This window comes from Teleopsis dalmanni, chromosome 1 (assembly GCF_002237135.1).
Source record: "Teleopsis dalmanni isolate 2A chromosome 1, ASM223713v2, whole genome shotgun sequence".
Lineage (NCBI taxonomy): Eukaryota > Metazoa > Arthropoda > Insecta > Diptera > Diopsidae > Teleopsis > Teleopsis dalmanni.
This window is the reverse complement of record NC_051846.1, coordinates 30,280,459-30,291,205: the sequence shown is the minus strand read 5'-3', so window position 1 is coordinate 30,291,205 and position 10,747 is coordinate 30,280,459. Positions and strand designations below refer to the sequence as shown.

The following is a 10,747-nucleotide window of genomic DNA, read 5'->3' as shown; positions in this document are numbered from 1 at the left end:
TACTTACTTACTTAGTTGGCTATTACAGACGTGTGTCGTCCTTGGCCGCGTCGAGTAGCCTCCGCCAGTCAGCCCGATTAGTTGCTTTCTGACGCCAGTTGGTAGTACCGAGCGCCCCCAAATCGTTGGTCACCTGGTCCTTCCACCCAAGATGCGGACGTCCTCTACCGCGTTTTCCACCTGCGGGTACCGAATCAAATACCTTTCTAGTCGGAGCACTTTCTTCCATTCGCACAACATGACTAAGCCAGCGTAGCCGCTGAATTTTTATGCGCTTAACTATGTTAATATCGCGGTATAGCTCATACAGCTCATCGTTCCATTTTAATCGATACTCGTCGCCAACGCGTAAGGAACCATAGATCTTCCGAAGAATTTTTCTCTCGAATGCTCCTAACGCCTTCTCATCACTGTTGGTAATTGTCCAAGCTTCTGCACCATACAGCACGACAGGCATGATAAGGTATTTGTAGAGCCTGATTTTTGTTTGTCGAGAGAGGGCTTTATTTCTCAATTGCTTACTTAGCCCGAAGTAATATTTGTTGGCAAGAGTAATTCTTCGTTGAATCTCTAGCCTGACGTCATTTTTGGTGTTTAAGCTGGTTCCTAAATAAACGAAGTCTTTCACAACTTCGAACTTATAATTGTCAACAGTGACGTAGGTCCCAAGACGCTCAGGAGATTTGTTTGTTGACAGAAAGTACTTTATTTTGTCCTAATTTACCACAAGACCCATTTGTTTTGCTTGTTTTTCTAAGTTGGAAAATGCCGCACTGACGACGCGGGTGTTCAGACCAATGATATCAATATCGTCGGAATACGCAAGCAGCATTACACTTTTTTAGAATATTGTGCCAGTACGGTTTAAATCTGCTGCTCGAATTATCGTTTCCAACATTAGGTTAAAGTAGTCACACGACAAGGAGTCACCCTGTCTGAAACCTCGTTTGGTATCAAACGGCTCAGAGATGTTCTTTCCAATTCTAACGGAGCTGGTGGTGTTGCTCAACGTCATTTTACATAGCCGTATAAGTTTTGCTGGGATACCAAATTCAGACATAGCGGCATAGAGTGTGCTTCTAGTCGTAGTGTCAAAAGCAGCTTTGAAGTCGACAAATAGGTGGTGTGTTTCGATTTGTTTTTCTTGAGTCTTCTCCAGGATTTGACGCACTGTGAGTATTTGGTCTAGAGTGGATTTGCCAGGTCTGAAGCCACACTGATAAGGTGCAATCAGTTGGTTGACGATTGGCTTCAATCTTTCACATAGTACGTTTGATAGAACCTTATATGCGATATTTAAAAGACTGATCCCGCGGTAGTTGGCGCAGTTTGCAGGATCACCTTTTTTGTGGATTGAGCAAAGCACACTTAAATTCCAATCGTTGGGCATGCATTCATCCGACCAAATGTTGCGAATTAGCTGTAGCATGCATTTTGATAGCTCTTCGCCAACAGCTTTAAACAGCTCAGCCGGTAAACCATCGGCGCCTACAGCTTTGTTGTTTTTGAGCCGCGTTATAACTGTTTTAACTTCATTATGATCGGGAGGCGGAACGATTATTTCATCGTCAACGATTGAAAATTCGGGATCATCTTCGCTTTCAGTCACATTGCTACTACCGCCATTTAATAGTTTCGGGAAGTGATCCCTCCAAATATTAAGCAGGCTTTGGACATCTATCACCAGATCACCGTTTTCATCTTTGCAGGAATTAGCTCCGGGTTTATAACCATTTGTCAGGCTTTTAAGTTTTTGATCGAATTTTCGAGCCATATTTTTGTCGTCTAGCTTCTCAAGCTCTTCGTACTCACGTCTTTCTGTTTCCTTCTTTTTTCGCCTGAAAAGACGTTTCTCTTCCCTTCTCTTTTGCCGAATTCGCCTTAATTATGGAACCCATTTCTTTTGTAACAACCCCCCTCCGCAAAAAAACAAAATGATAAACAAAATGAGAACAAAAAACTATGATAGGAATCAATCGGCCAACCATACCATATTAGACCACTTCGACTTACTTTTCTGACGATTTCTACTTGTTTGGTATCTTATAACTGACCTTTTAAAAGTATATCGCTAATTTGAAAGTCGAAAAAGTAATTACAAATTTTGGAACTTTGATATAACGTTATGATCATTCCGACTAAAGTAAACAAATTTCGAACTGTGAAACTCAAACGATGATGAAATCCATATTATCTGAGTAGCTATAATGCAATGACAAGCTTACAAAAGTTAGGCAAGCTGAACATGTAACGCCATACCAAAATAAACTTAGTTTTAACTGATGTTAAGCTAAAATTTTGTATGAAAGTGAGAACTGGCCATTAGCAGCACCCCATATTTCCAAGGCTGTGACAAGCGAGGACTTAGCCATATCTTACGATCATTGGAACTAAACATAATATTAAACACTGAAATATTATTCATCACGCACCAGCCCCTGTGGTACATCACACCCCAGCACCAACTGTTCATCACGCACCAGCATCTGTCGCTCATCATTTCTCTGCTTCAACTTCTCATTTTGGAGCGACATCCGTGCTCTTAGTCATATCTTACGATCATTGGAACTAAACATAATATCAAACACTAAATTATTATTCAGAAACATCAATTACAAACATCAATTATTGAGAAAATAATTACCCAGATATATAAATAGATTACCCACACTCTTTTTAGGAAGAAATCACTAATGAAACTTTGATTACAACTGCCAAGGCATCAAAGGGTACAAGTACTCTCAAGAGATATGAAAGACATGAATTGAAGCAGAATTACGACTTTACAGGACGAACTACAATAAAGTTGATTCATTGGAATCTGACAAAATTTAATGGGAATTATTCGTTATTAAATTATTTTTCTTGTAGAAACTTGACTTCTGGAATAATTGTTTTAAATTTTGTCGTATTGTAGTAAATTGGTTTGGAACTTATACACAAAAATTATTGGTATATTTTTTTATACAAAAAATTTAATAGAGGTTAATATGGAAATAGTTAAGACTTTGCAATAATAATAATAGTTCTTCAACACGATTATATTAACTAAAATAAAAAAAAATAAAATAACGTTTCAAAAATTTGTAAATCTGCCAGAGCCAAGGATAGATTACTCCTAGTTGAGTGAACGTTGTTGAGTTATAGGCTTACTATTTTTCCACCAAATATCTCTGATTCTTTTCACCTACTCTGATTCTAAAAACCGAAAGTAGCGTATAATGTTCTTCACGTATTCGTTTTTAGAATAATTCAATTTTTACGGCTATTAATCTTGGCTAAATTAATATGCCAGAACAAAACTTCTATTTATTCTTTTAAATATATTTTCTTTTTTAACAACTTTTAAAAAACAAATATCCTATTACTTGACTAATAAAAAAGAAAAAAATGAGAAAAAATAAATTATAAATTTTAATTGTATGGAAATTCGCAACTGTTTATGTTGGCAGAAGTGAGTTAATCATGGCGTTAATGTAAATAAGCGCTGCAACTGGTAAATTTATACACTTAACCAGTTTGATTAGCTAATGTACAAAATTTACTACAACATTAAAAATGCCATTAATTAAACTCGGCAAATAATTAATTCAATAATTTTTTGGCAACAATGAAATACCAAATCCGCGTCGCGAAGTACTTCAGTAAAGTTTTCGAAAAAGTTCACGTAATCAAAAACTAAGTAAATTTTTTCTACAAATAACAGATCGAAATTAAAATATATTTTTAACACATCAGAAACAAAAAAAAGACATTCACGTATATTCTATACTACGAACAAAAAATCTGGGATCATAAAGCTGAGGTAACTAAATTTTAACAACAAAAAAGTATCTATGAATATTCTAGTAATGTTGATATTTCTTTTTATGTTATTTTTTATTTGCGAAATTCTTCCCAAGTAAGATTTTCGATTGTATAAAAGCGAGTACTGGACGTTTAAAGAATCATTCTTTACTCACTTTAGGATACAAAAAGTAGCAGAATGGTAAGTGTAGATTATTTATTAAATTGAATTAAAAATAAATGATTTATGTATTTTATAGAAATACGCAATAGCTGTAGTTTGTTTTTGTGCAGCGGTGTCAGCTGGTGGCATATCCAAAACTTACTTGCCACCACATGCAGAAACAGTAAGACATAGTGTTAGTGTGCAGGCACCATCGAATGAATATTTGCCACCATCTGTGGCAGCTTCTGCACCAGCACCTTCAGTATATCACGCCCCAGCCCCTGCTGTACATCACGCACCAGCCCCTGCTGTACATCACGCCCCAGCTCCTGCTGTACATCACGTCCCAGCTCCTGCTGTACATCATGCCCCAGCACCTTCAGTATATCACGCCCCAGCCCCTGCTGTACATCACGCTCCAGCCCCAGCTGTACATCACGCACCAGCACCTGCTGTACATCACGCCCCAGCATCTGTCTCTCATCATTTCTCTGCTTCAACTTCTCATTTTGGAGCGGCATCCGTCCAACACAGCTCTGTAAGTCAAGTTCGCACACCCAGTGTTGAATATTTGCCACCATCAGCTTCAGCTCCAGCTCCAGTAGTACATCATGCTCCAGCTCCAGTAGTACATCATGCTCCAGCTCCAGTAGTACATCATGCCCCAGCTCCAGTAGTACATCATGCACCAGCACCAGCTGTACACCATGCACCAGCACCAGCTGTACATCATGCACCAGCCCCAGCTGTACATTATGCTCCAGCACCAGCTGTACATCATGCACCAGCACCAGCTGTACATCATGCACCAGCACCATCCGTATATCATGCACCCGCACCTTCTGCTCCAGTTCAACATCATAATGCACCTATAAGTTTACCACAATCTGAATATTTACCACCAGTGCATCATAACACAGCTGCATCAACAAATAGTTTTAATATTGCTGACAGTTCTGCTACTGGAGAACTTAAGGGTGATGGTTATCATTATAGAACTTCCCGACGTTTGAAAAAGCATCGCCGACACTAAACTCGTTTCGAATACAAAACACTAGTACAAAGTATTTACTCTATGAATTTTCATATTTTAAAAAACTCAATAAATAACGAATAATAAAAACATTAATAAAAAATTAAATTATTTTAACAAATTAATTAAATAATTGCTCAGTCAGAGGAAGTTAAATTTTATTTTTAGTTTAGTTTTTGCATGATTTTATTTTTTATCTTCAAAATCTTGTCGTCTTTTATTAGTGAACCGCATTCTTTCCAGTCGCAACTTATTCAAATGTCATAAAATTTCATAAATGCAAGTTTTAATATTTTTGCATATTCAAATGATTAGTTTTACGATATGATTTTATCGTGAAAACTAACAAACAACAACTATCTTTATTTCAATATTATAAATATGTGCTTTTTATAACTATTTATAAAAGCTATTATTACTGTAGTGTAAGGGAAATTAAATATTATTGAACATTTAGATTTGAACTATAACTAATAATTAATAATGAAATCCTTATAATACTGTAAAGGACGTACTGATATGTGAGACTTCCGAAAATCAGAACATCTTCTATAGACATATTGCTATAAAATAGGTATATCTTCTATTCTATGTGATAACTAAAACCATTTTGAATTTGGGAAGATACTCCGCTGAAATATTTTCAATAAGAAATGAGTGGAAAGCACAAACTTTTAAGCTTAATATGATATTTCAATTTTCACTGAAAGCTGAAGAATTGGTTGTGTGATAGGGTTAGTTAAATTTTCGTCAATTGCAATTACGAATTGATCTCTTTGGTTTTCGAATGAAGTTACTCTGTACAGGCTTAAGTCTCAACGATTAAGAAGTAGTTGCGAAAATTTAGGTATATGGAGAAGCAACAATCACACATTTTATTTATGACGATTCAGACTTTGCCATTAAAAAGAAATGATTTGTAGCGGTGTACTTTGTTGACAGTCTGTCAGATTCCTCTTCATTAAAAATAAAAGATGTGTGAATTTTAAGATATGTGAAATTATTCCTTAAAATTGATTTTAGGCATATTTCTACTACGAGAACATTCGAGAATCTGCATCCTAGGGGTTTCATTTTTCATTCCTGATTAATTTTTTAAGACTGTAATTCACAAATAATCGGTAGGCTATCAAGATTTAAATTGATGTTGGCTTGCTCATATAGATCAATGATTTTAAGCGATCATTTACTTTTTTTCAATAACTTAATTATTTTCAAATTCTTTATACTTTTGCTTGCTTGAATTTTTCAGAACTAATTTTTAAAATTGGTCGGATTTCATATGAATAAAAAATTCATAGAATTTCAAACTTCACTTGATCTTAGCGTGTCACGCAGAAACTCACGCTTAGGACACATGGTTTCCTATAAATCTAATAAAAGAACAAAGTAACAATTTTGTTTTGCTCACCCCCACTGCTATATGTCGAATACTCTTACCGTACTAATATAACAGATCAATATAACAATACGCACCTACGATTACAAAAGATTAGAGCAACAGCTTTGTTTTGTTATCATCTATAAATATTCATCTCCTATTGCTATGCGTTCAGTACATTTGTCGTACTGATATAACTAAGCATAAAGCACATCGTCTGTTAAACCGATACAATGATTGTTTCGTAGGTACCGTGTTCAAAAATGTGGCATAAGAATATGTTCACTTTAACAGTCTGCTATTGGGACCTATCATTTATATGTTTATTCTTAAAATGTATTTATATTTATTTATAAAGTTTATTTATTATGCTTAAACAGACCCAATTACTGAAATAGTCAACTAGTTAAATAGTTGTTTTAGTACTTAATGAGGAAAGTTTATTATGGAGTTTCTAATACTTTTACATTGTTTGACTATTTCTTCAAACTCTGACTTCATATTCTTTTTCGGGTTTTTTCTGTAGAACCAAGAATTTAAGCGTCTACGGTAACGAGTACCTTTAGGGCCACATATAAACTCAATAAATCAATGGTAGGTAGGTGGGTTGGAATGCCAGTCTTGTATCTAATAGCCCACTTGTGCTCAAATAATGAACAATTGTTGTTCTATAGGAATAGCGTTCGTACGTCATAGATTGAAAAATCAGTATACAACCAACGTCGAAAAAGGTAACGACTTTCCCATTAGCTACAAAAAAAGCAGCCTGACTGTTCTATGAATTTGGCTAAATCCCAAATATTACAGGATTGGTCAGCTCTCTAAGAAAAGGGACCCTAAGATTTTTAATCTTCCCTTGCTAAAAAAAGAGCACTTTCATGCGACAAAAATCATAATGGGGTAGACCCAGTCTTATATCATGTCTTCCTATTTCGCAGCGGTCCGTCAGCATAGATACCGTGGTGCTGTGAGCAGGTTCTGCCTTAGTTGAAGTAGCTGACTAGTGTGTTTTTTGTTCAAATTAATAAATCGATCACAAATATTTAATTTAAATAGAGTGCAGTCGCCGACTAGTGCATTATCTGTAGATGAAATTGATTCGAATTAAATCCCCCTCGGCACGCCACTTTGTGATATTATTCATCTTTTCTTTTTTTAGAAATACTAAAGCAATTATCACTTTAACTGGAGTAACTGAATTTGTAATACTTGAGATATTTGGGAATTTTAAGATGTGCTATATGAAGTTTGTCGGTTTCGACATATACATAGTATATTTTATATGAATGGCATTGGCTTATGGGTTGTGCACAAACTTTCAGAGGAAAGTTACACAATTAGAGACGATGTTTGATAGTTCAAGCTTATAAATATAGCATTAAGTGATTTCTAGGCGGTATAGTCATAGTTGTAATTTGGGACTTCTGTAGTTGTCATATTAACAATAGGGTACTCGTACTGTATACATGAAAATTATTTTATCTTAATCTGAAATACTATTAAACTAATTAAATAAGTAGTGTGTGTGTGTGTGTGCATTTTGCTACTTAATTTCATAAATACTCTACAATTTACCGTACAATATCTATTTCTTTAGGTTATTGTGTTATATTTGCAAATAATTATGTGAAAATTGTGGGTATTAATTTGTTTATTGCTGCAATAAAAATAATGAATTCTAAAATGAAAATAAAACTTATTTCAAAAATTCGTATTATAAAATTTTATAAAATTTTTAAATATCTTTATAAAAAATAATGAGACCAGATTTTGAATATAACAACGAAATATGCAAATGAAACTAATTTTTCAACAAAATCAAAACGATGTACGCAAAAAATAAACACTAATTTAATTAACAATTTTTTTTTTAAATTTATCTTAAATCATTTCGTATGTTAACACATTGGATTTTAAACGGTCTTGGTGTTGTTAATGGATTAAACAGCGATATCAGCAAAAAACAAAAAAAAAATAGAAAACTAATAATTTCATTATAAAACTAATGTAAATAGTTGCCAATTATAATGAATTTATCCCATTAGCTATAGACTGATTAATTATATATAATTTCGATTTTCGTTATATATCAAAACTTATTTCATAATGTTTGTTATGGTATTTTAATGGATGCACGCTGCAGCACCAACTGCGTATCTGTGGACAGACGCAGCTGGCGTGAATCAATTCCCAACTAATTTAATGAAGCGATTTGTTGACTACGTACAAAGATTTGTGGTTTGATAAAAGAGATATAGATAATAGTAATATATGTGAATAAAGTGTTATACATGTTCAGATATTCACGCGTTCAGGCAATTATTAGTTTTTATATTATCAATAAATTTATTTTGTTTTAGAGATCGTTTAACAAAATTATTTTGTGGTTATTAACTGAAATTAAGAGAGTTCACGGACTGCAGCTGAAATAAATGTTCATGCTTCCGTGCTATACAAATGGAACGATTAAATAATATAGTATAAAAGAAAAATTCTACAACATTGATCATCATTCTAAGTTTGTACTGATATTGAATAACAATAGAAGGAGTTTAAACTTAAATAATAAAATGGTTAATACAAGAAATCAATAAATTAAATAATTTAAATACAAATCATGTTAACTATATAAATCTTTTCTTCTATATTTAGAAATCAATTGTAATTGTTCTTACATTGTTGACCTTCGCTTTGGCAGATGTTTCTCATTTGGGTTATAACTACGAGCCACCAGCACCTAAAGATGCGGGCTATCATTACGATCCACCAGCACCTAAAAATACTTATATACCACCTCCAGAGCCAAAGAAAACGTACATACCTCCAGAACCAAAAAATACTTACATTCCACCGGCACCAAAACCAGCACCACCACCAGAGCCAATAAAAACTTATATTCCTCCTGCACCTAAGGACGACGGCTATCATTATGAACCACCAGCACCCAAAAACACTTATATACCACCAGCACCTAAAGACGAAGGATATCACTATGATCCACCAGCACCAAAAAATACTTACATACCACCTACAGAACCTAAGAAAACTTACATACCACCAGAACCAAAGAACACATACATTCCCCCAGCACCAAAACCTGCACCACTACCGGAACCAGTGAAAACTTATATACCACCAGCACCTAAAGACGAAGGTTATCACTATGATCCACCAGCACCTAAAAATACTTACATACCACCACCAAAACCTTTACCTATACCAGAGCCTAAAAATACATACATACCACCAGCACCCAAACCAGCACCAGCACCAGCAAAAACTTACATACCTCCTGCACCAAAGGATGATGGTTACCATTATGATCCTCCAGCACCAAAAAATACATACATACCACCAGCACCAAAGAATACCTATATACCTCCACCACCACCACCAGCACCCAAAAATACTTACATTCCTCCAGCACCAAAAGAAGAATATGAAGATGTCGAACTACTCACCCCACAGGGTTATAAGACTGTACGCAGACTCAAGAAATGATGTGTTAAATTGTCCGACTGTTGGCTTTGTTACTTTTGACCGATTGTTTGAGTTATGCGTAAGGGGAGCATTACTTGGAATGTCTTTCCTCACATTATTATTATTATTATTGTTTTTTTGTAATTTTTTATAAAATAAATCAAATTCGTTATTAAAAATATTTTTTATTTTTTAAATGTTTTTTAAATATTTTTTTTTTTTAAAATAAATTAAGAAACGGTTTTAAAACCTATGTATTTCAAATTAAACTCTTAGAAACCATCAAAATTTGGTGATTGACGCTTGTCATCGTGGTAATTAAGTACTTAATTTAAACTAAGCAATTCGCTTTGCACATTTATGTTTCTGAGCACACATTTTTTTCAAGATAAAACTTAAAGTTATAAAATATTTTTATGTACAATTCGTGCAGAATTATTTGGAATTATTTTTTATGTCTTGGCTACTTGAATTTTAGTTTGACTTAAGAAGTTTATTTTTTAAATAATTATAAAATTTATTTACTAAGAATTTTAACTAAAACGTTTAGATTTCGTCTATCCTTATATAAATAAAAAAAACTTTTTTGTACATTTAATTCGTGATCATTAAATGTTACTATAACATATTTATTATAAGTATTTCTTTCCTTTGAGATTTATCACTTAGTGCTCAACCGTCTTTACGGATCTAACTGATTAAGATTTCATTACACTTTTTCTAGTTTTCAATGGCGCTTAAATGTTTAAAAAAATGCTTCAAACTTAAAAAAAGCTACATTAAGCTCTATTAATTTTTTTTTTAATATTCTCTATTAAAAAAAACACTTACCTCTTTTAAATAAAATATTCATAATGTGAACTTCAAAAAATACATATTAAATACATGTATTTAAATTCAG

General features: G+C 33.7%; 2 protein-coding genes across 2 annotated transcripts in view; both read left to right on the top strand.

Annotated features, from left to right (window-relative positions):
- The first annotated feature begins 3,977 nt into the window (after positions 1-3,977).
- On the top strand, positions 3,978-4,985 carry LOC119678925 (extensin-1-like). The gene is made up of 2 exons (XM_038091028.1): positions 3,978-3,988; positions 4,047-4,985. The coding sequence occupies exons 1-2, from the start codon at positions 3,986-3,988 to the stop codon at positions 4,983-4,985; spliced, it is 942 nt and encodes a 313-aa protein (XP_037946956.1). The 5' UTR covers positions 3,978-3,985.
- A 3,487-nt stretch (positions 4,986-8,472) lies between these two features.
- Positions 8,473-10,747, top strand: part of LOC119678920 (extensin-1-like) — a 12,922-nt gene continuing 10,647 nt past the window's right edge. Inside the window, exons 1-2 of the mRNA XM_038091016.1 lie at positions 8,473-8,484; positions 9,019-9,846. Of these exons, the coding sequence (XP_037946944.1) occupies positions 8,473-8,484; positions 9,019-9,846 (840 nt within the window). The remainder of the gene's footprint in view (positions 8,485-9,018; positions 9,847-10,747) is intronic.